Source organism: Neoarthrinium moseri, assembly GCF_022829205.1.
Source record: "Neoarthrinium moseri strain CBS 164.80 chromosome Unknown scaffold50_Wmoseri_CBS_16480, whole genome shotgun sequence".
In the NCBI taxonomy this organism is placed as follows: Eukaryota; Fungi; Ascomycota; class Sordariomycetes; order Amphisphaeriales; family Apiosporaceae; genus Neoarthrinium; species Neoarthrinium moseri.
The window spans coordinates 91,605-119,431 of record NW_026055164.1 but is presented as its reverse complement, the minus strand read 5'-3'; the positions used below and the strand labels follow the sequence as shown (position 1 = coordinate 119,431).

At 56.8% G+C, this 27,827-nt stretch overlaps 11 protein-coding genes across 11 annotated transcripts; 4 read left to right on the top strand and 7 right to left on the bottom strand.

Annotated features, from left to right (window-relative positions):
- Positions 1-128: 128 nt before the first annotated feature.
- On the bottom strand, positions 129-2,504 carry JN550_010137 (uncharacterized protein; the record flags this gene model as incomplete). Its single annotated transcript, XM_049308358.1, has 1 exon — positions 129-2,504. The coding sequence occupies one exon, from the start codon at positions 2,502-2,504 to the stop codon at positions 129-131; it is 2,376 nt and encodes a 791-aa protein (XP_049167877.1).
- Positions 2,505-3,490: 986 nt separating this feature from the next.
- JN550_010136 (uncharacterized protein) lies at positions 3,491-5,455 on the bottom strand (the record flags this gene model as incomplete). The annotated part of the gene is made up of 1 exon (XM_049308356.1): positions 3,491-5,455. One exon carries the CDS (start codon positions 5,453-5,455, stop codon positions 3,491-3,493), a length of 1,965 nt encoding a protein of 654 aa, XP_049167876.1.
- Positions 5,456-5,904: 449 nt separating this feature from the next.
- Positions 5,905-6,417, top strand: JN550_010135 (uncharacterized protein; the record flags this gene model as incomplete). The annotated part of the gene is made up of 1 exon (XM_049308355.1): positions 5,905-6,417. One exon carries the CDS (start codon positions 5,905-5,907, stop codon positions 6,415-6,417), a length of 513 nt encoding a protein of 170 aa, XP_049167875.1.
- A 533-nt stretch (positions 6,418-6,950) lies between these two features.
- Positions 6,951-7,728, bottom strand: JN550_010134 (uncharacterized protein; the record flags this gene model as incomplete). The annotated part of the gene is made up of 3 exons (XM_049308354.1): positions 6,951-6,975; positions 7,039-7,553; positions 7,675-7,728. The coding sequence occupies 3 exons, from the start codon at positions 7,726-7,728 to the stop codon at positions 6,951-6,953; spliced, it is 594 nt and encodes a 197-aa protein (XP_049167874.1).
- A 668-nt stretch (positions 7,729-8,396) lies between these two features.
- On the bottom strand, positions 8,397-9,313 carry JN550_010133 (uncharacterized protein; the record flags this gene model as incomplete). Its single annotated transcript, XM_049308353.1, has 2 exons — positions 8,397-8,903; positions 8,990-9,313. The coding sequence occupies 2 exons, from the start codon at positions 9,311-9,313 to the stop codon at positions 8,397-8,399; spliced, it is 831 nt and encodes a 276-aa protein (XP_049167873.1).
- Positions 9,314-9,753: 440 nt separating this feature from the next.
- On the top strand, positions 9,754-10,601 carry JN550_010132 (uncharacterized protein; the record flags this gene model as incomplete). Its single annotated transcript, XM_049308352.1, has 4 exons — positions 9,754-9,812; positions 9,943-9,968; positions 10,270-10,447; positions 10,544-10,601. The coding sequence occupies 4 exons, from the start codon at positions 9,754-9,756 to the stop codon at positions 10,599-10,601; spliced, it is 321 nt and encodes a 106-aa protein (XP_049167872.1).
- A 621-nt stretch (positions 10,602-11,222) lies between these two features.
- JN550_010131 (uncharacterized protein) lies at positions 11,223-15,101 on the bottom strand (the record flags this gene model as incomplete). The annotated part of the gene is made up of 3 exons (XM_049308351.1): positions 11,223-12,113; positions 12,173-14,734; positions 14,799-15,101. 3 exons carry the CDS (start codon positions 15,099-15,101, stop codon positions 11,223-11,225), a joined length of 3,756 nt encoding a protein of 1,251 aa, XP_049167871.1.
- Positions 15,102-16,326: 1,225 nt separating this feature from the next.
- On the top strand, positions 16,327-17,875 carry JN550_010130 (uncharacterized protein; the record flags this gene model as incomplete). The annotated part of the gene is made up of 5 exons (XM_049308350.1): positions 16,327-16,347; positions 16,452-16,581; positions 16,680-16,815; positions 16,879-17,597; positions 17,655-17,875. The coding sequence occupies 5 exons, from the start codon at positions 16,327-16,329 to the stop codon at positions 17,873-17,875; spliced, it is 1,227 nt and encodes a 408-aa protein (XP_049167870.1).
- A 2,758-nt stretch (positions 17,876-20,633) lies between these two features.
- Positions 20,634-20,928, top strand: JN550_010129 (uncharacterized protein; the record flags this gene model as incomplete). The annotated part of the gene is made up of 2 exons (XM_049308349.1): positions 20,634-20,777; positions 20,854-20,928. 2 exons carry the CDS (start codon positions 20,634-20,636, stop codon positions 20,926-20,928), a joined length of 219 nt encoding a protein of 72 aa, XP_049167869.1.
- Positions 20,929-21,461: 533 nt separating this feature from the next.
- Positions 21,462-22,718, bottom strand: JN550_010128 (uncharacterized protein; the record flags this gene model as incomplete). The annotated part of the gene is made up of 1 exon (XM_049308348.1): positions 21,462-22,718. The coding sequence occupies one exon, from the start codon at positions 22,716-22,718 to the stop codon at positions 21,462-21,464; it is 1,257 nt and encodes a 418-aa protein (XP_049167868.1).
- Positions 22,719-24,335: 1,617 nt separating this feature from the next.
- JN550_010127 (uncharacterized protein) lies at positions 24,336-25,562 on the bottom strand (the record flags this gene model as incomplete). Its single annotated transcript, XM_049308347.1, has 1 exon — positions 24,336-25,562. One exon carries the CDS (start codon positions 25,560-25,562, stop codon positions 24,336-24,338), a length of 1,227 nt encoding a protein of 408 aa, XP_049167867.1.
- Positions 25,563-27,827: the final 2,265 nt, after the last annotated feature.

Genomic DNA, 27,827 nt, shown 5'->3' with positions numbered 1-27,827 from the left:
GCTTCCGAAACCCGTGCCCTCGCATATATAGACAGGCGAGCTTGTGGTCATACATCTACAAGTTATGATATACCAAGCAGGCTCTGCGGAATGACGAGAACAAGATTAACTCGGCCGCATTTATGCTGCTACAACATGACCGACGTGACGTGATCGAACCAAACATCCTGTTCCCTGGCCCGCAGCCCCTCCCGCCATTCGGCAACGAGTTCCTCTTGCTCCGGAGTCAGGGGGTCAGAGACATACTTGAACACCGTCAGGCTGTCCAAGGCCTCGAACTCCGGCTCTCCCCTGGCCCCCGAGACCGGGACCTCGACCCTGCGGAGGCGCTGCGTCCGCTGGATGGGCGGGTAGCCCAGCGCCTCGCCGTCCATGATGCCGTGCACGTAGGCCTCGCCCAGGAACTGGTGCATAGGCATAATAACGCGGTAGGCCGCCCCCACCTCGCCGCGCTCCCCGAGCTCGTCGACCCAGTAGCCCTTGACGGTGCCCCGGCCCGGGAGCGGCCGCGCGACGTACGGGACGCTGCCGCCGTAGAGGACGTAGATGTGGTCGCCGGGCTGCGTGTGCTCGGGCACCAGAGCCAGGCGGCCGGAACTGGTGCGTGCTAGTTTGCGGGCGAAGCACCAGATGCGCAGGGAGGCCTCCAAGTTCGGCAGCGTGTACTCTTCTGGCGGCCCGGATGGTGCTGGATTCGGAGGCTCGGGCGGCGGGGACTCGAGCTGCGAGAGGTGGTGCTTCCACGCCTCATAGTCACGGAGAAGGTCAGGCGGCGCATCACCCGACAGGTGGAGTTGGGCAAACATGCCGTAGAGTAGCCTGGACGCCGCAGACTCGTCGCTATAGTCCACTGTGTCCGCGGTCTCGGGTCGATGCGCAACTGCAGGGTTGGCATTCCTGGTCAACCCGGCGCGCCATTGCTCGAAGACCTCTCGACAGACGGGCCTAGCCCGCAGGTTGCTTCTCTCGGTGTAGATGCGATCCGTGGTAAGAGTCCGCCAGAACGCGTCCAGCTTGTCCTCGAAGGAGCCCCCGTACGGACACTCAGCATCAGGGGCCGCCTGCAAGATGGCAAACTTTTCCCACTCTAGGAAAAAGGTTGGGTCGTCGAGGTCTTCCTTGGCGCGGAAAAGGGGCACCGTAACAGAATGCACAGTGTCCACTTTGATGCCCTTCAAACTCATAGTCCCTTCGGGATCGAATTCTGGTCCTCTTCCTTGATAGTAAATCGGGCTATCAGCACCTGTAGGAAAGCAGCAGTCGGCCAGCAGGTCCAGGCTTGCCTTGAAGTTCATCTCCTCCCTCACCATGGAATCTTGCTCCCAGGTACCGTAGCCTGATCCGGGCATATTTAAACCGCCGGGGATCATGATCATGCCCGTCGAGGTCACCATTACTTGGCTGTCGCCTTCTGGCCGATAGGTTTCGGAAAGCCGATTGCGATAGGGTCGGTCCGGCGTCCAGTCAGGTACCCACGAGGGCAGTCGTTTGTTCTCAGGCGGCTCTCCCATGTACATGGCGGGATTATCCACCTGGCCCAGGATACTAAGTCGTTTGTCGCGGGTGATGAGATATTTGACTACGTTGGTGTAGGTCTCGCAGACAGACTTGGTATAGTCTGGTTGCAATTCCGGCACAGCGTGTTCGTCAGACATACCAAGTAGACCGTTGACTTTGTCGCGCAGGTCCGTTGCTTTCCAATTGCTGAATTGGGCGAGTAGACTCTCTAAGTTGGGTTCCCTCCTACTTCCGTACTGTCGCTTGGCCCAGGCATTTCTGACCTCCAAGGCATTGAGCAGTAGTGAATCTGTGCGAGTGAGGCCTCTATTGACGTGTCCGATATCCTTGTGATACCACTGCAGCGCACGATTGAACGTCGTCCATGACATGACGTGGCGGCCGCATTGGATCGTGATCGACTTTGCCAGTGAAGCCTCTTGGACGACCCAGATGCGTTCGAACCACTCTCTTGTGAAGAGATTCTCGACGGCCTGCCATGCCGCAGCAGTGCCCACAGTCTCTGAGGTGGCTACCAGAGGATCATATCGGCCAAGCTCACTGATATGTTCCAGCAGTTCAAAAGCTGGGGATGTATCTGAATCCTCACAGCCGAGCCAGATGATCACATGTGCGGCCTGCTTGTAGATCTCGCGCATCTGCGCTACCTGGGCGCTCCTTTCCCCCAGGTTCTCTTGGTTGATACATATCGCGTCGACCCAGAGTGTTACCGGGTCATCTGTCTTTCTGATACAACGAAGGGCAGACTCGCAGTTTGCTGTGGCGATGAAATCTTGTCCGTTGATGGATATAGTCTTGTCGTTGGTCCTAGGACCCCAGCTATAGGAGAGGGCGACGTACTGTGGATTGTCAGATCTCACGGCATTCTCTAAGACACAAGAGATAGGTTCGTCATGTTGGGCCGGACAGAGCCGGATTGTCCTGAATTCTGCTGATGAATCTGCGATATCTTTGTAGAGAGTGGACGCTGGAGTAGATGATGCCATTTGGCGCACCTCAACCTTGGCTTTATCTTGTTCGTTGGTTTGCAGTTTGCTTCTGCCTTTCTAAGGAATCGGGTAATTCACTTAACTTACACAATTCTGACTGAACAGCTCTAACATAATACGACCAAGAGGCAAGCTGCGTCTTTTGAATAATTGCTTCCTAGGCTGACATGGATGCAGCGCAGCCTGGAGCGAGCTGAAATCGCAAGTGGAAAATCCCGGAGCGATGGGCGGAGTTAGAAGCAAGAGTCCATTCCACACAAGCAAGGCCAACTTCTGGTGGCGTGCGAGCTGAACGCACTTGTTCGCACCCTAGCCTCCTCGTACATGCCCCAAATGGCACACAGTATTCAAGAGGAGCCTAGTCTAGGTCCGGAAAGCACTATTATGCAGCTCGTCCCCGATAGAATCAAGTCACCAACCGATACGTTGCGAGATCATAGGACTGGGTTCGAGGAAACAAGCGGAACGACAAATGGTTTGCCAAAATGAGCCGAGTAGCCATTTATGGTTAGCGGAGATATTTGGATCACCACACTCCAATGCCAATGAGGCTATCCATAATAGTCCTCTCTTGTGCACCGTTTGTCTAGTCCAACGCTGGATGCTTATGTCCAGGGAAAGCCCACTCGCCACTCCTTCACAATAGGGCACCCATACGGAATAGCTACGATAGTCACAAGGGCATGGGGCTTTGGTTAGAACGGTCTCAGATCTTGTCTTCATCTACTCTAGCAAAACAAGATACAGAATCTTTCGGCTCGCCAAATCACTCACTCCTTTCGCTCATGCAACTCCCTCGCAGCCAATGTTCTTTTCATTTACCATGTATTCCGGAATACGGCCCCGTCTCTTGTTGAAATGACCTCCAGGTCTAATTTAGCTGATCCATCCAACGCCAATACCCACCCATGCCCTGCCTTGTATGCTTTGCTTGCTAGCTAGTCGTCCTTCAGCCGAGGATAACCTCAGTTGGGTGGTGCAACTTAGTCAGACTTCGGTGCAGTGGACTCTGGAACGACACTTGCACCAGTTGTCAAGGGACCTTCGGTGTCAAGCACCTTTTGTCTGATGGGGAGGTTCTTGACGGTGCCGTCAATCTTGGGCTGGTCCGCAGAGGTAGTGGCAGCAGCCTCGGCGGCCTTCTTCTCAGCCTTGCGGGCCTTCTTACGCTCCTTATCTTCCTGCTTCTTCTTCTTGGCGGCTTCCTCAGCAGCACGCGAAGCCTGTGTGCCACCGTACTTCTCCTTCCACTCGGCGATCTTCTTCTCGTCAATTCTCGAGAACAGATAGGCAGCCTTTCCAATCTTGTGGCCAGACTTGAGCGCCTCAGCTTCAAAGGTATCAGGGATGAAAGCGAGCTGTGTGTTGAGTTGCTCGGTGATCGACTTCGCGGTTGCGGGCATGTATGGCGACGAGACCGAAGCGAGCAAGCTGCAGAGGTTGAGGGCCAGACCGACGACGGTCTTTGTACGCTCAGGGTGCTCAGCCAGAGCGGCATTATCCAGGCGGTACTGCAACAAGTTGTTGCCCTTGGAGCTGAGCTCCATCAACTTCTTGACACCTGCTCTCAGGTGAACGCCCTCCATGAGATCATTGTACTCCTTGAGCACCGCGTTGACTTCAGCAATCCAGCCGGGGAAGTCAAAGGTGTCGTCAGTATAGGATGCCGAGAACTCGGGGATGACGCCCTCAAATTTGGCATTGACAAACTTGATCACACGGTTGCAGAAATTACCAAAGTTGGCCAGAAGCTCGTTGTTGTTGGCGGCGACAAAGTCGGCCCAGAGGAACTGGGTGTCACCAGTCTCGGGTCTGCTGGCCAGGAGGTAATAACGCCAGACAGAGGGAGGGATTCCAATCTCTTGCGCCGTGTCTCCGAAGACACCAACACCTCGCGACTTTGAGAACTTGCCCGTCTCGTAGTTCAAGTACTCAGTGGTGGATAGGGTGTTCAGCTGAGTCCACTTATCGTCAGTTCCGAGCTGGGAAGCGGGGAAAATGACCGTGTGGAAGGGGGTGTTGTCCTTGCCCATGAACTGGTACAGCTTGACGTCCTCGGGGTTGCGCCACCATTGCTCCCACTCGTCCGTGTAGTTCGCCGTGATGGAGGGGTATCCGATGCAAGCGTCGAACCACACATAGATGACCTTGTTCTCGTAGCCTTCTAGAGGTACCGGCACACCCCACTTGAGATCTCTAGTGATACTTCGGCCCTCAAGACCTCGGTTCAGCCATGACTTGGTGATGCTGACGCCGTTGGAGGACCAGAGCCCCTCTTGGCTCGACTTCTCGAACCATTCGGTGACCTTGGGGGACAGCTTGTCCAGCAACAGGAAGATGTGTGTGGTATCGCGCGGGACGGGGGTCGATCCATCGACCTTGCACTTGGGGTTGATGAGTTCGAGGGGGTCGAGCAGGTTTCCGCACTTGTCGCACTGGTCGCCTCTGGCATCGTCGTACTGGCACTTGGGGCAGGTTCCCTCGACGAAGCGGTCGGCCAAGAAGGCCTTGTGGTCGGGGTGCTCGCAGTAGGGCTGGGTGGTGGTGCGCTCCTCGAGATAGCCGTTCTTGTGCAGCTTCAAGAAGATATCCTGGACGATCTCGGTCTGCTTCTTGGTGGTGGTGCGGCCGAAGTAGTCGAAGCCGATTTCGAACCAGTCGTAGATGGCCTTGTGCTTGTGGTGGAACTCGTCGCAAAGCTCCTGGGGAGTCTGCTTGGTCTCGAGGGCCTTGGTCTCGGTTGCGGTGCCATACTCGTCGGTTCCGCAGATGTAGAGGGTCGGTCGATTCCGCTGCTTGCTGTATCGCGAGAAGACGTCGGCGCTCAGCAGACTGCCGATGATGTTCCCCAAGTGAGGAACGTTGTTCACATAGGGTAGCGCGGAGGTGATGAGGATATTCTTCTTGCCCTTCTCGGGGAGGATGACTTTGGGTGTAGAAGAAGCCATCGTGAGATCGGTGGTTGCGATCAGTGGGTGAGGCCGTCGGGCGACTTGCGGGCGGGGGCAAGGGAATCCGGAACGAAAGCCCTACTCTGCAAAGATAAGAGCAGGAAACGAGGTCTTGCGCAAAATAAAATCGGTGATCCCCAGAAGAAAACCAAGGGCAGTGATAGCCTGCTGCTGTTGTATAGGATGACTCGAGCTGGGCTGGGCTGATAGTTGAGTCAGGTTTGAGTTCCGGTCCCTGCAGCTGGTCGGCCGTCTGTCCTGTCGGCGGGGTTAAATTTGTGACTGCCCCTCCATCCGGAAGCGGCCCTGGGGAGACCTATTTTCTGACTCGGTACCCAGGTACATGGAACGTTCGTCTGGAGACGATATACCGAATAACTCATATTGAAAGCTTGCCGCAAATTATTGAATCAGGCTGTTATATCTTGAGGACTTGCTACCGAAGTATGGCATCCGATCCCTTTGATGACGTCCTCAACCTGGAGGACCAATACTACGACCAGGGCTACCAGCAGGGGTACGACGACGGCTACCAGGCGGGCAAGATCGAGGGCCGCTCCGTCGGCCTCAAGACGGGCTACGAGAAGTTCCTGGAAGCCGGGCGCATGCAGGGCAAGGCCATCGTCTGGGCCAACCGCATCTCCAATTTGAGGGCAGCAGCCGCAGAGAACAGCGCGGAGTTGAAGTCGCAGCCCCAAGACGCATCCGCCGCGGCCACAGATCGTCGCCCGCTTCCCGCGCTTCCTGGGAACCCTAGGCTGGAGAAGAATGTCACGTCGCTGTATGCGCTCGTGGAACCCGGCACGCTGTCAACTGAGAACAACGATGAGGCGGTCAACGACTTCGATGACCGGGTGAAACGGGCTCAGGGCAAGTTGAAGATTGTTGAACGGAGCGTGGGAGAGGACCGCGAGAAGGATGCCCCTCAGAGCCCCCGCCAGGGCCGTAATGAGATATGAAATGGTTCACACTGCGTATATACCAGAACCGACGCCTATGTCTTACACGGTTGGCAGCATTCAGCATGCCGGATTCCCTGGCTCTCTGCTCCCAATGCCTGAAGATTTGTTGGGAACAGGCAATGACGGAGCACTACTCTCACTCATGTCGAGGCAATCCCAGCTGTCTCGTAACATGACATCACCCTACAATTCAAGGTGGGCAGAGCCCTTCCTCTAAACTCGCTAAATTCATTATGCTGACTTTTCACAAGGCCAATGGAATTTGCTGCCCTTGACTGAGCGCTGTGTGGCCGATATCCGAGGCCTCAAAAGGTCACGCTCGCCCAGTAAGACAGCGACAGCGGCGCGTATAGGACAGCAATAGCGGCTCAAAAGACTTGGACACATGAGATAGATTGTAAGAAATAGTCTTTTCTCAGTTGACTGCTGAGCGTAACGGGGCCATAATGAAATCTATACCCTCGCCGTCATATGTACAAGTTGCCATTCGTCATCCACATCCCGACCCTTTTTCTAGAATCTCACTCTCTCTACTTGAACACTCGGCACGGGTACCTGTAAACCATGTTAGCATCTCGTCGCGTTCGCCTCGAAGCTCTCCCTCCGGTGTAGACCCACTGCTCGGGATACGTCTGCTCCTCCGTCAACTCGTACGGCGTGGCCTCCCAGGCGCCGCTGCCGTCCTTCTTGGGGCCCTGGCCGCTGGGCAGGGGCGGCAGGCCGTTGACCAGCAGGTCCTTGGCGGCGGCGGGGCCCTTCTGCTCAAAGTAGCGGGCGAGGCCGCCCTCGACGCCCTCCTCCTTGGCGGCCACGAGGGCCTTCTCGCCGGCCTCGCCGACCAGCTCGGCCTTGGGGGCGGCGGCGCTGCCGACGCCCAGCAGCGCGACGGCGTCGGCCTGGCTGACGAAGGACAGCTTGGGGTAGTTGCGGCGCGAGTCGCGCTTCCAGTAGGGGTTGTCGGCGATGTCGCCGGCCGGGACCGTCACGGGGTCGTCGTAGGCCAGCGGGTCGTTGCCGCCGGGCGTGGGGTTGCGGAAGTACGGGTTCAGCGGCACGCCGTTGCTGCGGTTCGAGTCGACGGCGAAGACGCGGCGGACGCGCTCCCAGATGCCGGTGGACTGGAGGGTTTGTTTCTGGACGGGGGAGCAGACGTGTTAGCTAGCTGCCACTGCCCGTGGTCTCCTGGGGTGCTTCCGAGGCCAATCGAGTCCGGTCTCGAAGGACGGCCTGCGGGTCGAGGGGGGCGTGGCTCACCTGGCTGACGCCCATCACGCCTCCGGCAGCTTTGGCAACTACTTTGGAGGCCATGGTGGCTGTTTTGACGGGGCAATTGGTGCTTGATGGATGGGAGGGATTCAGACGTTGGAGAAGTGAGGTTCCGGTTCACGATTGAATGGGCCACCGGGCGCACGGGCCATGCGGACACTGAGCAGTGACGACTCAAGTTCAAGTAGGTACATCCCAACTCTGCAACACGTATTGAAATTCATACAAGACAACAAGGTCAGATTCAAGAATAACTCATAAATCAATACTATTCATGTTATTAATCATTTAGTGTCGAGTACCGAAGCGGGCTCTGATAAGTCGAGGGACTTCTATACCAACGCGAGTTGCTGAAAACCATCATGCAGGAAACACACGAATAACATATTAGAAGCAGAAGCGCCGGTATGCGTGGGAAGCAAAATGCACCTGGTGTCTTTTGAAAGAGGCTCGACAGAAAAATTATGGCACGAGCTCCAGCCACAAATACGAAGCACCTGTCTAAATCACTTGTCGCTCATGAGGCCCAGTAACAAAAGTCATTCCTCTGAAGTAGTGTCACATTATGGATATCAGTTCTGTCAGCACCGTATCCCGGAGTGGAGAACCGGGGCTCCTGGCTTTCGTATAGTAGTTATACACATGTCCCTAAGTTTCTTTTCGCTTTCCCTCGTCCCTTGAGCCCTCCTATTATCATACAACTCCCAGCCTTACGCCTTGCCCACGGACAGCAAAAACTGGCCTCCCTGCTTGCCGCCCGGCAGGTAGGCGACGTTGGGGTTGCCCGCCAGGGTCTGCGCAATCTCCCTGCTGGCCTCGATCTTTCGGATCTGGATGAGGCCGTCGCCGGCCTTGGCGATGGCCCGGCTGATGGTCTCGGCGCTCTCGGCCTCGCCCTCGGCGCGGATGACGTTGGCCTGCCTCTCCTGCTCGGCCTTCTCGACGATGAAGCGCGCCCGCTCGGCGTCCTGCTGTGCGATCTGCTTCTGCTCGACGGCCTTGGTGAACTCCTTGCCAAAGGTCATGTGGGTGATGGAGACGTCCTCGAGGGCGATGTTGAACTCGGAGGCGCGCTTCATCAGGTCGGAGCGGATGCGGTTGGAGACGGCCTCACGCTGTGTGATGAGCTCGGCGGCGTCGAACTGGGCCACGATGGACTTGAGCACCTCGTTGCCGATGGAGGGCAGTACCCTCTCGTCGTAGTCTGTTCCGAGGTTCTGGCCTGGGGGTCAGCATGCGGTGCGGGTAACCCGGGGCAGGAGGAGCGGGGGCAAAAAGAGGGTATAGTCTGGCAACGACGTACCTGGTAGATCTTGGGGAGCGACTTGACCTCCGGGCGGTGCAGCACCCTGAGGGTCAAGCTCACCATCTGCAAGTCCTTGCTGCCGGTGGTGGTGGCAATGTTCCGCGGCTTGGTGCGGACGTCGAAGAGGATGGAGCGCTGGAGCCAGGGGACCAGGAAGTGTGTGCCCTCATTCACGACGTCCTCCTTGACACCGGATAACCGGTCGAATATGACAGCTCTGGTGCCTCCGCGGACGTCGTACATGGAGGACTGGGCAATGCCGTAGCCGATGATGGCCGGCACGGTCCATTTGTAGACTGCGTTGAGGAATCGTGCGTCCATGGTGGCGAGGCGTTTGTCTGGGGAAGGCTGCCGCTGTGTCTTGTCGCTGTTGCGCCGGAATCCAGGATTATCATGTATAATACCAGGAACTGAAGCTCTCACGTCTGCGCCGCTGCTGCCGTGCAAGCCCGCCTGCGTCTCTCTGACCCGTACAATTCTCCAGAGGTCCAAGCTTCTTCCAGGTGAACAGCTAGGTGACTTCGGTACGTACCATGCCATAGGTTCATACAGGCGCTGAGGCAAGGCGGCGGGTCTGTTTTCCCTCCCAGGCCAAGCCCGCTAAGCCTATTCCGATTCTTCCGCCAGAGCCCAATCAGATGGCTCCCATTTTGACTCCGTCCTGGAAGCCTGGTCGCGAATTCTACTGTCCTACTCTCCCTCGCAACGACATCACCCGAACAGCCCAATTGACAACCCCCCCCGACCGTCAATTGATCACCATGTTCCCTACTCGCGCTCTCAGAGCCGGCGGCGACAGCCCCCTCGGCAAGAATGGCCAGTGAGTCCGCCGCCCGTCCCGTGCCAACCCGCCCCCCGGGGGGAGCTTGCGGCTTTTGCTCGCACGCTTCCCGGTGCACCCTACGCCGTCACCCACGTGAATGATCCGCCGGCTAACATACTGCGCACAGCTTCCTCGGTCCCTGGGGTAACTTTGGTGAGTAAAGATGCCACACAGCTCCCCCCCGAACGTCATTCAAGCGGTCCCTCCGACGATTGCAAGTCCCGGCTCTCCGATGATTCCTGGGCTCCCCCAGCCGACATACAGAGGCGACACGACGTGACGACCGGGGCGTACGACAGTCAGGCACGCAAGCGAGCGGGAAAGCTGCGACCGTCGAGACACCGCCAGATACGACGAGGGGGAGGGAGAAGAGAGAAGACCTCGGCCGATGCATCAGCCGCTTCATCAGACATCAGACTTGGACGGATGGCTGACTTGAGATAATCCCCACCAGGCGGCATGAAGCAGAAGGGCATCATCACCTACGGCCTCAGCTCGAACCGCCAGAACCCCGTCGCCGGCGCCGCCCACGCCGCCGTCTTCAACACCTGGCGCCGATTCAGCAAGCAGATCCTCTACGTCGCCCCTCCCATGATCTTCTTCTACTACGCCATGGACTGGGCCATCCACAGGTGAGGAAACCAACTTCCTTCTCGCGAGCACACCGGAGCCCCAGGCCTCGGGTTTGCTTTTCTCGGCGGCGAGGAGAACTAACGATGGGAATACAGAAACCACTACCTGAACTCCAAGCAGGGCCGTGCCGAGTTCGCCGATGCCGAGGAATAGATTGGTTGAGATGGTGGCCTGAGGATACCGGGAAACGTGTAGACCAAGACTTGTACATCACACAATAGATTTGGGGTTCGTCAACCGCAGCAGCCAATAATCGTCCTTCGTCCCGTTGTTTTGCACTCGCTTCCCGTGTCGAGGCGTCGATTCCACGTCCCTACGCATACTCGGGACTTGAATACTTTGCTTTGAGGAAGAACAGACTGCCACCGTTTCTGAGCCATTTCTGACAAGCTCCCGCAGTAAAAATGGGCCTCAGCATTTCATAAAGCGTCTGGTTTTAGCTCCTGTGACTGCTATATAGTTACGCAAACGGGGCACCCTAAGCCGAGCGGAAATGATGACCAGGCTTTGCAGTGGTCTTCACGAGACAACTGAATAATCCACCTAGATTCTCTACGGGACCAAGCTTCGTCGTAATGTCAGACTGGTCAATTGTCACGAACGGCCAGCAAAGGGTGAACAAGTTTTGGTATCAGGTCGTCAGTTGTGCATGTCAGGTGGTATTAAATAGAATCCGTGCATTTTGTCCCGCCTCTGAAACGCCAATCCGATGCATCTTGCTTTAAACCCTCCCTTTACCCCTTCAGACCGTGTCTGCGCGCAGTCAGCTCTAGTTTACATGATGATGCTGTCCGCCTGCTCCAGCCACAGGTTTGCCAAGTCCTTCGTCAGGCCAAGTCTAATCTTCTTGAGCACGTCCTCCGAGCTGCTACCCGCCAGCACATTAACACGCCAATCCCATGCACGCTTGATGGGCCCCTTCAGGACGCCGCTCTCTCGGATGGACTTGTGCAGTTGGGACGCCATCATGGAACTGCCCGTCATGACGAAGCTGCCGTTCAGGGAGTTGGTCGATTTCTTCATCAGGTCGGCCGGCGTGGAACCCTTTCCGTGGCCCGAAGACATGACGATCTGGAAGAAGGCGTCTGCGGCTTCGTATACCCTAGACCCCACGGTCTGGATGTCCTCCACTGCCTTGAGCAGGGTATCGACCTGGTCCTGATTCAGGACGGCAGGGCTCTGATTGACAAAGACAGAAGCTTCTCCGATCAGAGCAAGGATGAAATCCTCACTGACCACAGCGTCGCGAGTGTCGTCATAGAGGCCGCCGCGGATGTTGTCATCTGCACTAGCGATGACAAACGACAAAGCCGTTGCAGCTTGCTGCCGTCGTGCAATAGACCGAGCACCGCCTGTGCCGTTGCCGTCTCTGATTTCGTAGAACTTCCGCAGCGTGGCATAACCACTGAGCATTTTACCCAGCAGATCCGCCGCCTCGAGATCTTGCTTTGCAAACTGCTCGAGCGTCGTGTTGCGCTCTTTCAAGATGAGCCGGAGACGGTTGTCCAGCTCGCTCTCCGGGGGGTAGATAGTCGATTCAGCCAGGGAAATCGACATGAGACCATTAAGCACATCTCGAACCTTCCCAGGACGGTGAGCCAGGGCGTAGTACCAAAGCATGTCACCGAATTGGTATGTGTCCTCCTTTAGAATGTCACCATATTTCTATGATGGATTAGCGCCAACCTTCACAGCACGTCAACAAGATCACTGCATAAACGTACCTCAGCTGTGTCCTCCGCAAAGTTGATCATGCCAAGATCATTGAGTAATGCCCAAATCTTGTCCACAGTGGCCTGACTGTCAGGGCCTATCTTGTCGAGAATACTTTGCAGCAGCTCATTAACAAGTTCCTCCGACCGCTCGGGGGAGTCCATGCGTCCGACCACCTGGACAGCCATCTCCCAACCTTCTCGGGTGATTCTGGTCGTGATGCCGCTCTTCTTGGTTATGGGTCCGGAAAGCTGGTGGATATTATTCAAAGCTCGTGCATACTGAATTAAAGTCGAGTCCTTGATACCATCGACATCGTCGGGGCCAGTGCTCTGGTTCAAGCCCAAAACTGCGAGGTCCTCTTCTCCAAAGCCACTCATGGTAATGAGGTTTTGGGGCTCTGGAGGAGGGAGCCATCGACCGAGCGACGCTATCTCGGCGACTGTCGATGCCACGGGAAGTGACCATGTACGTAAAAATCCAATAATGCCGTCGACGTTGCTCTCAAAAGTGCAGGCGATGCAGACCTCCACCGGATCAAGGGTGTTGAAGTGGAAATCCGACTTCATGGCAGCACGGAAGGACAAGGCCAAACGATCAAGCCAGTCATCGTCGCCCGATGGCTGGGCTCCAAGTGACTGTGACCGCGAGAATGACGCGCCAAGCTTGCGGTTGTTGTGGCCATCATCCCACCACCCAAAAAGACCGACAGTTGCTTCACACCAGTCTTGAGCAGCTGCCGTGATGGCTTCGGCTTCACCAATCAAGATCGAGTACAGAGACTGTAACGATTCATAGATATCCCAGGGCAGCCTGCTTTCTGCCTTTCTCGCCAGGCCGGTGAGGGTTGGTCCGCGGCCCCGAGAGTCCTCGAGTTCAGAGTCGTTGAAACGGCTTGAAGGACGATGGGGCCTGTCCTTTCCCTCGGCAAAGTTGATGAGCGTCTCCTTGGCCGCCTTGGCCTTGATTCGGAAGAGGGTCCAGTCGCTGCTGCGAATATCCCAGTTCTCGTCCTTCATACCGGGGCAAGCGTCGATGAGCGTACACACGTCCTCGACCACCCGATTGATGTTGGATAGCACGTGCCCAGCATACGCTGCTTCGCCTCGCGGGCCTTTCCTAACCTTCTCCCAGTCTGCGCGTCGCAGCAGAATCGCAGCCGCTTCTACGTTGCCGCGGATCAGGGACATGTAGACTCCTTGCCAGAACAGGCTGTGCGCGGCAGGGCATGGCCGGTGGTATCTGATGCTTTCTATTTGGTCCTTGGACGGGTCGTGATAGTCGTCTTGCCATTTGAACAGCACGAGGGGTAGAGGAACCACCTGAGAGCCGCCGAACTGGTCTCTGAGAGGTGGAGTGTGGTGCAGGCGGAAGACCATGGCAGCGATCCACGAGGCCTTCTCAAAGTCAGGGGTATTTGGTCCCGGTCCAACCTTGGCTTCATGCTCCTGATTTCCCTTGGGGAGCGAGGCAGAGTACGGCTCCCAAACCGTTTCGACGAGTCGGCCAGCAGCGGTAGCTAAACTGTCGTCCAATCTCTCCTCGTCGTCCTCGGCTCCGACACCATCGTCGTAAAGGCGACTGACAATCTCTTCGGTAGGAACAAGCACATCTGATGGTTCCGTGACTTGCGCATAGCCGAGCTGGCTGTAGAGGTCCTTGGCAACGGATGCGAAGTTGAACTCCCGTCGTGGGCCGTAGGTAGAGCGCATGTTCGAGGCCCTGAAGATATCATCCGCTTCTTGTTGCATTCTGCGGGTTGCTGCGGGTGTGGCCATCATGATGAGGTCCATGTCATCTCCACCAAAGTGGTCTCCCGACGCCTCGGCAGCAATCTCCTGCAACAGCTCCTCCTCGATATCGTAGTCAGGGTCATACTCTCCCATTGCGTCGTCGTCTTGCTCTACCTCGGCGTCCTCTTCGTATTCATCGTCCTCTATCGCCTGATCTTGGTCCTGGTCCTCGTCTTCCTCCTGCTCGTATTGGTCGTCCATCTCCGTCTCGTCCTCTTCTTCGCTGTCATCGTATTGCATACCGTATGTTCCTGATCGAGCAGGCGGGGGTGCGTTACCATCCTCCTCGTCCTCCTCCTCATCATCGTCGCTCAGGTCATCCAGCACGGAGTAGGAGTGCTTGCTCAAGCCCGAAGGCTGACGTGCCCCCGTGCCCCGAATGGAGCTTGCGAGAGGTCCCCTGCTGCGTGGCTTGGATGAGTTTCCCAGATTGGGCCTTCCAAAATTCGGGGCCTTGACCTTGGACGAGGTTGATGCGCCAGCCATGATGGAGCTCTGGAGGTATGAAGGGGACGGCTCTCCGGCGGGCGTGAAGGATGGTGCTGAGGAGGGCGGCGGCGGCGGGCCCGCTGGGGTTGTTGACGGGTGTTCGGCGCCGAAGGAGAAGAGAGAAGGACCAGCGCCGGCGCGCTGATTCCTCTGCGGTGTCGCAGGCGAGCTGGATTCGGAGAGCCTGAACATGGCGGCGTTTGCGATGCGGTCGGGCGCGAGCTGAGGAATGGGAGGAAAACGAGAGAGACAGGTTGAGTCGAGGTTCTGGTGCCGTTTCACATCAAAGACCTGCACATGCCGTGATAGCGAGTGTCATGCAGAGCTGAGTGCGTTCGTTGGTGAAGCCAGGCACCAACGAGCAGGGCGAGAAGCTACAGGCAATTCGAAAATTTAGTCCAGGTCGCGCGGCAGCTGGACGAAGCTCTCTCGAGGTGTCGACGCGCTTAGGCGCATTTTGGATGGGATTGGATTTCTCAATGGCGCCCCGTTCCCCGTGCACGGGCCAGGCAACCCGCCATTTACCGTGACTTATTACATAGGCACTCTCTCTCTCTACCGTCACCATCCACCCACCCTGGCTCCTCAACTCGGGCAGCAAATCAAATGCGACGACGCTCACCGTCAGCCCTTCATCCGGCAGTTTGGCAGGCTGCATATCGAAGTCTAGGTACGGGAGTTGGTGATGGTCACCAGCACATAATACCTACGTTCTACATTCATAGATCATGCAAGCCTCTAGATGCCATGTCCTTGAAGTTATGTCGGCACACGTGAACCAGCTAAGTGCCTACTTAGGTATGGAACGTAGGGAGCTAGGCATTGAGTTGTCTGAACCTGGAAACTACAGAATTGACGCGGGTTACAGTCCGGACCTCTGCTCTGGCTGCCTCTTGAACTGATATTTGCTACAGATATGGTGTGCAATTCGAGTATAGGTCTATAAATACGCATCTCAGAGGAATTAGTCACACCGAGCAAGGCGTTCGGCCCAAATCCCCATAAATGAAGGTTTCGAGGAAGCCGGCTAGTTTCCCGTGGACGCCATGGCGTGACCAGCGGCAACGATGAAGAAAGCACTCTGGTCCGTAATTACGGTCTTGTCATTGCCATAACACCCCGACAACCCGATCCCTTGGGACTGCCATGGCTCTTGTGGAGCATCTGTGCCCGACCATAGATCCCGAACAGCGAGGACTCAGACTGATACAGTAGTGATACGGGCTACTTGCCGTTGCTCCTAGCCCCAGTGTCCTTATCTTACCAAGGTAGTACTCCGGCTCAGCCCGCACGCAGGTACGCACCCGAGGACCGCTTGCTTCCGAGCGGGCGATGAGTTGTTGTTGGACAGGAAGAGCCTCAGCACCGGATCTCGAACCCGTGCGACATCGAGAAAGTCTGCCCAGAATTTTGCCTGGGCTATTGCGGCCTCACATGTTGGCCAGTAGCCCAGGTGACGAGTACGATAGGTGACAGTGGGCAAGAAGCCAGCTATACAGTATAGACTAATACGTTGCTGCACGACCGGTCGAAGTTCGCAATCTCCAGCGAGATACCGGCCACAGCAAGGCTCAGACGTGGCTCTCGCAGGTTCAAGCGATACGTAGTGACATCAGTAGCTCACTTGCCGTCCGGCCCCGCCTGACGAACTGATGTAGGAATAAATATCCTAGGGTGGGGTCCCACGAAACTCCGCACTGGAACAGCTTCACTCGCAGCCAACCTAATCAACCCAAAGTGTGTGGCCCGCGGGACCCTGTTTTAAAACCATACACATATAAGCTATCTGCAGCCCCCGATCCCTCGCAGAGCTTCTCGAAGAGAATCATCCCCCTATACCCTTCTCCCCGACACCGAAACTAGACAGACTTACGCTCGACACAATGGCTGATACCGTGGGCAAGGTCCGTCGAACCCGATCCTACAGTACCCCTCGGCGGGGTAGGCGCCTGGGGGGCGGGAGCTGTGCAGAGCTACCACCAAGCTAACACCGTATACCCTCGTGCAGACTATTACGTGCAAGGCCGCTGTTGCGTGGGAGGCAGGCAAGGACCTCAGCATCGAGGATATCGAGGTCGCGCCCCCAAAGGCTCATGAGGTTCGCATCCAGATCTACTACACTGGAGTTTGCCACACAGGTGCGTCCCGTTGCCCTCCCGGTGCCAAGCGGGCAGACTGCGAGCCAACGCCGAAATACGTCCGACCCATGGGCTCGCGGGGCTAATATTCACCGCAGATGCGTACACGCTTTCCGGCAAGGACCCCGAGGGCGCGTTCCCTATCGTGCTTGGTCACGAGGGAGCCGGTATTGTTGAGTCAATCGGTGAGGGCGTCACCAATGTGAAGCCCGGCGACCACGTCGTCGCTCTCTAGTACGTTCTACTGCTCTCCTACGGACGGTTCTCATCTGAGATCCACTACGATGACGCGAGCAGTCGCCTGCGCGGCCTCTCTGCTGTCCCCTTGCCCCCTTTACCCAGCTCATCTCAGGCTAATGTCCATCTCCTGCTTCACAGCACGCCAGAATGCAAGGAGTGCAAGTTCTGCAAGTCGGGCAAGACGAACCTGTGCGGAAAGATCCGAGCAACACAAGGCAAGGGTGTCATGCCTGATGGCACCTCCCGGTTCAAGTGCAAGGGCAAGGACCTGCTTCACTTCATGGGCACCTCGACCTTCTCCCAGTACACCGTCGTAGCAGACATCTCCGTCGTCGCCGTCCAGCAAGATGCTCCCATGGACCGCACCTGCCTGCTGGGCTGCGGTATCACGACCGGTTACGGTGCCGCGAGAATTACCGCCAACGTCGAGGAGGGCTCCAACATTGCCGTCTTCGGCGCAGGCTGCGTCGGCCTCTCGGTGGTGCAGGGTGCAGTTGTCCAGAAGGCTGGCAAGATCATCGTTGTCGATGTGAACCCCAGCAAGGAGGAATGGTCCAAGAAGTTCGGCGCCACTGACTTTGTCAACCCGACCCAGCTCAAGGACCAGACCATCCAGGAGAAGCTCATTGAGATGACCGATGGCGGTTGCGACTACACCTTTGACTGCACCGGTAACGTCGGTGTCATGAGAGCAGCGCTCGAGGCCTGCCACAAGGGTTGGGGCCAGAGCATCATCATTGGTGTCGCCGCCGCCGGCCAAGAGATCAACACTCGCCGTAAGTTTGACCCTCAGATCCCGCAAACCTCAGGTACAGCTACTAACACCTGCCTAGCATTCCAATTGGTCACCGGCCGTGTCTGGAAGGGATGCGCCTTTGGTGGTGTCAAGGGCCGCTCTCAACTGCCGGGTCTCGTGACGGACTACCTCGAGGGTAGACTGAAGGTCGACGAGTTCATCACTCACAGGAAGACCCTCCCGGAGATCAACCCGGCATTCGAAGCGATGAAGGCTGGCGATTGCATTCGGTGCGTGGTGGACATGAAGAACCTGTAAAGCGATGCGACATGACATTTATGTATGTGTCGGTGGAATGAGGAGAAAACGGTGTACCCGGATGGCCAGATTGAATAGCGAATCACTCTGATCCATAGGTGCTTGTGGCCATGACTGAGTAATAATTGGATCCTGTCCAGCATCTACCTCTACTTCGTCGAATCAAAATGCTGTAAACATTTGCCTATGTAGCTCTACAATGTCTACAAATCATGTCGCGGTGGAGCGGTGATGCGGGCCAGTGGTCGCTGAAAAGGATGCTTGCCATTCACCTATATCACGTTCGATCGTAAGCCGACCGTGGCCGGGATCAGTCACCGCCTCCGGCTGGGTCGTGACGTGCAGTCCCGGATCCTACAGTAGTTGCAGCTTGAGCGATCTGGCCCCGTGGCGCCGGCAAGTTGCCGCTGACGATGTACGTGTCGGAAGATCCACTCCTGGGCTGGGCGGTGGATGTCACTGCTGCCAGGTCGCCAAAGGGTGACAGCCACGCATCGCGTAATATAGCATCACCAGTCGATCAGTGGTGGGTAATTAAGGACAAAGTATCGGGCACCGCTGCTGGCTTGGATGGCGGAGCACTCAGCAGGCATGCATCGGCCTTTGTCCCGATGCCCAAAGCTTGTGCGGTGTTAATACATATGACTATATTCAGGACCTCGGGGGAGAGATATAGCGGATTGCCGGTGCCATGCTTGCCAGGTACGATGCTCCTAGACAGTGGCTCTGGATACTTGTACCATGCCTATAGGACAGGGCAGCCAATGAATGGCCTTCAATTCCTGTCCCCGGGGTCTGCCATTCATGCAATTAATTACTGGCCGTGAGGGCGCACTCACATGGCACAAGGTAACACTTGACTTAACGTTAGTACCTGCAATAAGGTCCGGCAGCGGCAGTCAGCGATCAGCCATGCAGTCCGAACTATCGACGGCAACGCGGCCTCATCAAGGTATCACCGCCAAGGTGGCCTGGGTCCCCCCCCCTGGGAGGCGTATTTCTCGCTGATCACACGAGTCAATGGTGACAGCAGATGCATATGCAAACATGGTCTTATCGTGGGTTAGCTAGCACCTCCTCTCGCTGGCACTATCCTAGGACTATTCGGGACACGATAGCAGCAACCTAGAACTGGCGGAAAGTCCATTCGGAGCCTATGGATGGGGACCTGGGACCCCAACCTCCAATGCGCGCCCGCCATGTGACCACGAACAAAGGGAGAGAAGAGGCCCAATGGACTGACGGGGGCCAGCCAAAGAGCCAAACGGCTGGCTCCAAAACCAAGATGCCCTTTTCGTCAATGACACCCGGGCGGCAATGCTGCGAGCGGCGCCCTGGACCCAGGCCGACGCCGCCGCCGCCGTATGTATGCACGCGCGCAATATGCCCAATCTAGGCACATCGACTACTGTAGTTACATACTAGGTATGTAGTGGCACCAAGGGTTCGCAGATAGGTAGCTTTTCGCAGTCCAAGGATGAGCCCGGCCGGGGGCCTGGAGTCGTATTTAGAGGACGACTCATGCCCTCGCATCGCTCTGGCCGTCGAGCGCCCTATTCCCTCCCCTTCACGCCCGTTCTCCTGCTCACTATTCCAACTGCCTTCGTGTCCGCTGGCTCTCGCACGATCATCCCGCTTAAGCTAAAGCTGTTTCACGTGCAGGCTTTCCAACGGGCGAGTCAGTCCCCCGCCAACCCGAACTACGACACCCAATTGCGATCTGCCCAGGTCCGCGAACAAGGAGATTGCCGGAACCAGAAGGGCTGATTCCTCCTGCGGCTACAGTAATCCGTTTCGGTCCCCAATTTACCCCAAAGACAGCACAGCAAGCAAGCAAGCAAGCAAGCAGCCCCGAACGAGCTGTGGATCGCCTTGGCCCGCTTGTCCCGTCTTCGGAGCCTTGTCCCAGCCCCAGCACCTAGCCATTGCCAGCCAGCCAGCCAGCCAACAGTCACTGCGTCATTCCGTACCACGCTGATCAGGACCCCTGGCCACTTTCGCCTCGCGGACTACTGTAGTTAGAGAGCATCGCCCCTAGGTCAACTCAGGATAGTCCCGGATAACGAGGCCGCCTCCAGGTAGCAGTGTATTGCGAAAGCACGAGGGGAGTCCGCGGATTACCAATTCGACCCGGCCTGCATCTATCCGCCAGGCTTCGAACCCATTGGCAAGTCCCGTCTCTTGCCTCCCGGGGAAGTCTACTGCGCTGCAAAAACTAGTCCCCTTTTTCGCCATCCCGTCCCCGGAATTCCAGCGCCTTCTCTGTTGGGAGATACGAGTACAAAGCCCCGAGATAACATCACGTTTACGCTGGGACTCATCCATCTGTTCCGTCCGTTGGCGACCTCACCTCATCTCCCGCTCCATTACCCTGCCCTCAAATCTCGCTCCAACTAGTCTCCCCATCGTCGTGTGATCGCTTCCTTGTAAGTCATCCCTCCCGCCTCGGGTTGTTACTTGGCCATCGAACCTGGCCTTCGTACGGCCCAGGCGCTCCCGATCTCCACTGGGTTACAACCAGCCGGAATCGACTCATTTAAATAAAGCAAGCCTGCTGACCGACTCTCGCACCACTGCAGCCACCTACCTCCTGCTTTCTTATTCCCCCATCAGCCTCGTCTGCCGTCACCTCCCGACGACTCCTTGCCTCCTCCTGCAACGACTACGAAACCAACGCAAGGTCCGCGAATCCCCAGCCGCGTCATCATCGGAACCAGCGAGACTCTCTCCGTCCTTCACCACCACACCAACCGTCACCATGGCTCCCAAGAAGATCAGATGCAAGGCCGACGACTGCAAGGACGCCGTGCAGAGGATGTTTGGCGACTGCGGCTTCTGCGAGCGCCAGTACTGTGCCAAGCACCGGCTGCCGGAGGATCACCAGTGCGCTGGTCTTGATGACGTACGTATTAAACCCCCAGCAGCCGCAGCTCTACCACCTCGAGGGACGACGATGCTAACATGTACGGAACCCATAGTGCAAGAAGGCAGCTCACGAGCAGAACGCCGCGCGAATCAACCAGGAGCGGACACAGGTCATCAAGGTCGCATAATCCGCGATGCACGATGCGTCCACTTCACCCACCTGTCCCCCCCCCGGGGAACGAACCCGACTTGGTCCGGACCGACGACCACGAGACGGACTCGTCGACGGCCCGAGGTCGAGATGGACTACACTCTTGATTTTGTACTACTTCTGATAATGCATGGCGTCTTGGGCATTTGATACGGGTTGTGCAGTACCGCGACATCATGGTTAGCGGTGGCGCCGGGGTTGCTTCAGACTGCACGCTCCTGATATCCACTTGAGGATCTTTGTTAAGGGATTTTTGCTTTTCGGTAGACCATGGGTCTATTTCTGCTGCGGATTATCTACCAATGACTCTCTGTATATAGCTCGCTGAATTTGAGGAGCTTCATGAACTGCCCCGTTGGTGCCTGTACCCCTGTGGTGAGGTATAGGCATAGGCGTGTAAGTCTCACCGCTTGCCCCTTCTTTCGCAAACCGTGAAAATCGCTGTAAATCTGCCTACGTCGCTTCGGATATCATACACCATCGTACACGCCTTCCGATTTCACGAACGCATCACCTCCGTTTCTTGGCTCTTCTACCCGAGTCCAGCCCGGGTGTCTGATCCAGCTCCTCCAGCTTGACCTTCTCGTCCACGTCCTCGTTCTTCACTATATCCTTCACCACGACGTCCTCGGTCTCGACCTCTTCCTTCTTGACCACGTCGCCGCCCTCCCCGACCTCGATCTTGGCCTCGCGCGCCTTGCGCCCCTGGAGGACCTTGCCGCGCTCGGCGGCGCGGCACAGCCCGCGCAGGCCCAGCTCGCAGTCGCCGCACCTGCGGCCGACGGGCAGGCAGACGGTCTGGCCGAGGCCGACCAGCAGCCCGTTGATCTCGCGCCAGCGGTCGCGGGGCAGCCAGGCCTGCAGGGCCAGGCGGGTGTCCTCGGGGCCCTTGGTCTTGTGCCACCCCCACAGGTTGGTGATGCGGTGGACGTGCACGTCGACGCCGATGCCCTCGGTGCGGCCCCAGGCGGCGCTGAGGCACAGGTGGGCCATCTTGGGGCCGACGCCCGGCAGGGCCACCAGGCCCTCGATCGAGTCCGGGATGTCGCCGGCCCAGCGGTCGCGCAGGATCTCGGCCGTCTGCTTCAGGTACCGCGTCTTGTTGTTGTGGAAGCCGACGGCCCAGATGAGCTCGTTGAGCCGCTCCGGCGCCACCGCCAGCATGTTCTCGAGCGTGAGCCCCGGGGCCGCCCCCGGCCCGTGGCCCGGCAGCTCCGTCTGCAGCCGCCGCATCGCCACCGCGTTGGTCGTGTCCTTGGTCTGGCTCGACAGCATCAGCGCCACCAGCGTGTGGAAGCGCTGGTCGCGCGGCGACGCCGTCGGCAGCGCCAGCCGCTCGCACCCCATGGTGTCGACGGCCGCGTTGGCCGCCGGCCCGCTCAGCCGCATCTCCTTGACCAGGTCGTACATCTCCTCCCAGTCCGAGGGCGGCGCGACCGACGTCTCGTTGGTGGCCGGATCGATGGTCTTGCGGGCGGGTTTGCGGGCTCGGCGGGGCGTGGACGGCTTGGTAGCGGTCTCTACTTCCAGTGACTCGGTCTTGACCGCGATCGCGGACGATGTGGAAGAGGGGGCCGGCTGGACGGTTCGCTTCCGCTTGCGCGTTGTCGTCGCCGAAGTCTGGTCGGACACGGCGTCCTCGATGTCGGTAACGGAGGGCGGCGCGGTGTTCTCCTTGGAGGAGGAGCTGTCGGCGTGGTAAGCGAAGCGCGCGAGCGCACCGCGCGTCACGCGACGGGGAGGCGATCGCGATCCCGGGGACGGCATGGCGCCGAAGAGTTTGGCTGTCTCGTGCGAAAGCCGAGACGTCCTCATGCTCGGGGCCACGGGTGTCGAGGGAGAGGGAGCGCCGCTAGACGAACGGTTGGGCGTAGATTTGATCCCCGAAAATCGCAATGGCTACCTCTTGTCTTACGTAGAAGAAAAAGGGTCCTGGGTCCCCTAAAGCACCGCCCGGGTAGTGGAGGCCCACTTTGCCCCGGATTGCCTACTGTGGAAATCTCGTGCTAGCAGCAGCCAATAGGGCTGCTGTCATTCGCAAGCAAGTTATATCCTCCACGATGGGCCCGGGTAATACTGCGTGGAGCATTTTCGTCAGCTGTAGGGAGTCATCCAGTGGTATAATAGCACCTTGTGTTTCTGCTTCAATGCTCAATGCTTTCAGCTGGCTTGGTTCATGCAAAATATATATAAAATCTAATGAAATAAAAGCTACTACGTGAAATATAGTAGGCTAGCGCAGATGCAGTGCCAAATACAGTGAATTCGCAGACAAATTTATTCTTATCCAATGATGCAGGGTTCGGGGATTATTCTCGAGAATCCCTTCAATCATTGGTTCCTCCCTGTTTTCCCGGTTTGTCAGAGCTTCTAGTAACTCATGTGCAGGAGTCGAAAATTGTCTGTTGTATAGGGCAAACTGTGACGCCGAAGCCGAGATGCCTTCGGGCCTTTTGGCATCGCCGCGGTTCAGCAAGACAAAATACCAAGGGCCGCCGAGAATCGTGAGTAAGGAAAGGGAACTACTCTGTGCCATTACAGCCTATGACCTGACGAGCGGATAGCTCGGTATTTATGTCACCCACTCGTTGACTGACTTGCGCCGTGGTATTCCACGTTGTGATGTGATGTTCTTGACATCAATATTTTACGAGACCCTGCCTTGAAGAAGTGATGCATAAGCGTGTGCACGCTATGTACCACGTGAGCCCGTTTCTAAACCGACAAGCCATGGTGCCGTATCTACAACCAGTCTCAAACACCACGAGCACCTCGCGATCCGATATCAGTACGCCTGTGTATCGAGCAGCATAGTCGGGGATGCTGTAACAGCTTGTCGACGAACCTGGTTCCAGACTGGGTTGTTCGGTTGCTGAATGATCGGTGTCCGAAGGGAAACCCAGCGTCACATTCTGAGTTTTCCGATAACAATGCCGCACGGCATGATACGACGTTCCATGGCTCTTGTCCAGGATAGTTGCATGACGAATGACTCGTGGTAAATGGAGCCGTCATAGAGACAGCATCATGCACGACTAGCGATTGAAACACGCAGATATTCTTCGGGGTGTTGGGCAGTCACGATATGACCCTGGCCCAGATGCAATGACTCTATTGGAGTGAGTGTTGAAGAAAAAATACCCATGGACGTTGGCATCCAAGTTCATGTAAACGCACTGCAGCTCAGAGTAGCTGTCTCAAGCAACTTGGTGCTTGGTGGTTATTCCCAAAATAAAACTCCATGGAAAGCAAAAGTCCGTGGCTCGTAAGCGAAAGTCTAGATGCCCGTGTGTCTGTTTCCCCCCAGACACATTGTCGCAAGAACGCTACACAATGAAAAGACCCAAGATAGCCCCAACCCGATCTCATGCAGTAACATATCGCTCAATCCTGCCAGCTTAACAGCTGCCCAGCCTCTAGAACGCCAATTATATCGTCTTTTTCGACAACCGCCAGGATGGAGTGCTCATCGCACGGTTCCTCTGGAGAAGATTGCATATCCCGAATCCAGTCCACAGCCTGTGAAAGTCTCGTGTCCCCTGAGATGGTGATCCATTCCGATCTGCCCGCGCACAACCAGGGCAGATCGCAGAGCAGATTGTTCATGTTTGTTGAAGTGAGCTGCCGTATGCGATTGGGTGAGGCCAGAAGATTGCCGACCCGGACCCAGCCCGTCGAGGAATCGTATCCAGCTTTGAGGATGTCGGCACCACGCAGGTCCTGCGAAGTGGGCGACGAGACTGTGATATCGCAGATGGGTGTCGCGAGGTCCCTCATAGTTTGGGGCTTCCGAAAGGTTGCGCCAATCGCACCACCTGGGTGGTTACGTGAGAAAGTGGACGAGACATTGAGATGGAGTTCCTGCGAGGCCACTAGCGCGAGAGCATCACCAACGGCAATGGCCATTGTCGTGGAGGTGGTGGGGGCAGATACCCCAAATGACACCGTCTCCGATTCGTGGATCGGCGCCGACAGGAGGATCATGCCCGGCCTCTGCTTGATCAATTCGCATGTCTCGGGTCGGGTGTGCGACGTGAGCACTATCGTCGGAAGGGCCGGGTCGATGTGCGGAAGCAGCAGGAGCAGCTCCGGCGTCTTTCCGGAAAACGTGATGAAGAGAACAGTGTCGTGTTTGCCAATCTTCCCCAGATCCCCGTGCAACGCCTCAGTAGGATGCAGGTACGTTGCATGGACCCCCAAACTATTAAAGCTTGCGACAAGTTTCTTGCCAATATGACCGGATTTGCCCACGCCGATAATGACCACCTTGCCCTTCTGCCCATGGTGCCTTGTGATGGCGTCTACCGCGGCATTGAACCCGGCTCCCACGATAGCGTCCGTTTCATACAGGTTGGTGAGGCCTCTTAGAGCCGTTGCTTCTGTGTTCAAAACATGGACTGCGCCTGCAACTCTTTGCCGGGCTTGCGTATCGTCCTCATGAAAGCTGCCTCCCAGCGGTCCATCGTCGAGACAGAGCTCCTCGATTGGAGTCGCCGGCTCGGTCGCACTCGGCGTAAGGGGTGAAGGGGGAGACGGAGGAGGGATCAGAGGCGTACGTTGCGCCGCGCCAAGAAGGAAGACAGCGCTCGTCTGAACCGGGTGGTCAACCATGGTTACCGAGCTGGATCGATGGACCTTGGATTGGATGCGCGACCAAAATGGAGCCGCCCTCTTCCAAAAGTCTCTGGAGAGAATGCCCGAAATATGTACTTGGCTTCCTGGCCAGCTTGGAAGTCCTTGAGACTTGCGCAATGCTCGTTATCAACTCAGTGCTCCATATTTGATACCGCTGACTCTGTTGGTCTGTTCCCAGAACGATGTCTGCAAGAATTAAATGACGGCTCGTTTCAGTCTGAATCCGAGTATACGTAGACTGAATCTCGGTAGATCCCGGACGCAGGACCGTCAAAGCAGGGGAGTTTGACAGAAATAGCCCGGGAGCCAATCGTGTATCCCAGTACCGTCCACCGTGGTGAAACAAACACGAAGAAGAAGGGTAAGGGGGAGGAGCAAGGTGGCGCGAGGGAGGACGTTGTAGATAAAAGATGTCTTGCAAGATGAAAGGCTGCTAGAGCATGTAATAGATACGAATAGAGCAGCAAGATAGGCTCGGCGCCCGTTTAACGCCGTCCAGTTAGCAGCCGCGGCCAGGCCAGCGGTCTTCACTACCTGGGGAGGATCTCTAAGCTCGGACCGGAATCAATCCTGACCACGTCCGATGAATCATGACAAACAGTTCTGGCACTAGACATTTGTGTGGATGGATGGTTCGGGATTTAGGGGTTTTAGGCCTGGTATGAGCATTCTTGCGTGATCGCGACCTTCCCCATATCGCGTCTATATCGGTCCTGCACCCTGGCCATCATTGGCTCGTAGAAGGCAGCGATACGTACCCTTTGGCCAAGCTGCGACGCATGTGGGATGACCCGCATGTATCTTTACTGTGAAGAATCAGGATGCACTGGCTTCTGCCGCGATTGGAAGAGCCAAGGAGTGGTTTAGGGGGAGGGGCTTCAAAGCAAGGCAACCGTTGCTTATGAATCTAACCGACCCTCTCCCCCTCTGGCCGCTGGACGCGGTGCAGGCCATGGCGTCCTAGTGCAGGATTTGCTCTCTTCCAAATTTCCAATCAGTGGTGTCGTGGCCAGCACGACTTGGATTGTTTTCGATTTTGTGGATCGAATGGTGATGGATGGGCCCTGGGAGCCTTGGCCGGGGTTCGGTTCGGCCAGGAACGGGGACATTTCCTCAGTGCGTATCTCTGCGCCTAGTTCGGTTCGTAGCCCACCCGGCGTATGTACAAAGCGTTATGAACACTGTCTTGCTTGACATGCTGTAAGTGGTACTTGAGTTTCAGTACGTCTTTTGTGGTGCTTTCACCACGCTTTGAACAACCCCAGAGCTGGATCAATGATTGTGAGAAACGCTTGATCGGAGTGCGTGAATGAAGACAAGATCACACTCTGAGCCGAGCTTGCGGGATGCTTCGGTGGAATCCGACAGACTGTAGGCCTCTGGTCTCAGTACTGTAGTTCATCCATCGGCCATATTTCAAGTCAATGAAACGCTGCATGGTCGGCAGATTGGACTGGTAGCATCTTCCCAGATGCTCGTTATGGAGCTGAAGCCTGCCCAGGTCAAGAGCACGGGTACACGGCGTGCTGCGGTGCCAAGTTGGTTGATTCCAACCTGCAGAGACTCCAGTGCGTGCATGGATGCAGGTGGAATCCGAATGCAGCTTGGCGCTCATTGGCGCTCGTTGGAGCTCAGTGATCTCGCTCGCTCTCTTCGGCTGTCGAATAATCTATGATAGGAACAAAGCGTGTAGCCTCAAGCGCAGCTCTGAATACCACTACTCAGAGGATCGTCGAGCTGATTGCCGTGCTATTCCAGTTCGTGCTCTCTGGGTTGCCTCCCCTTGAGGAACCACGAGTCAAAGCCGCCCAACCCGTCAACTTACCGAAGAGGGGTGGGAGAGCCTTTGGACCGAAAGGCATCGAAAGGAACGGCTTTGCGATGGCGTGGCTGTCAGTCACGATTGACCGCGTTTGGACGTCTTGTGTGTGTGCGTAGTCCGAGTAATGAGTATGCGATCAGCAGGACGAAGTGCAGAACTGATAAGGCGGCGATCGTGTATGTGTGTGTATGTGTGTGTGTGTGTGTGTAACACCATATTCGATAAGTATGTAAGTCAGAATAGCCCTCTCCTGGAGTCTTGACCGCCATATCTTCTCGTCGGACGAGGAGCGATAGGTCCGGGATCCCTGTCTCCTGCCAGCTCTTGGAGCTTGTGCAAGCTGCAAACCCCCATCCATGGATGTTTTCTCATAGCGGTAGCACCAGCCACATGACCGGAGGATCGACATTTCCCGCAGC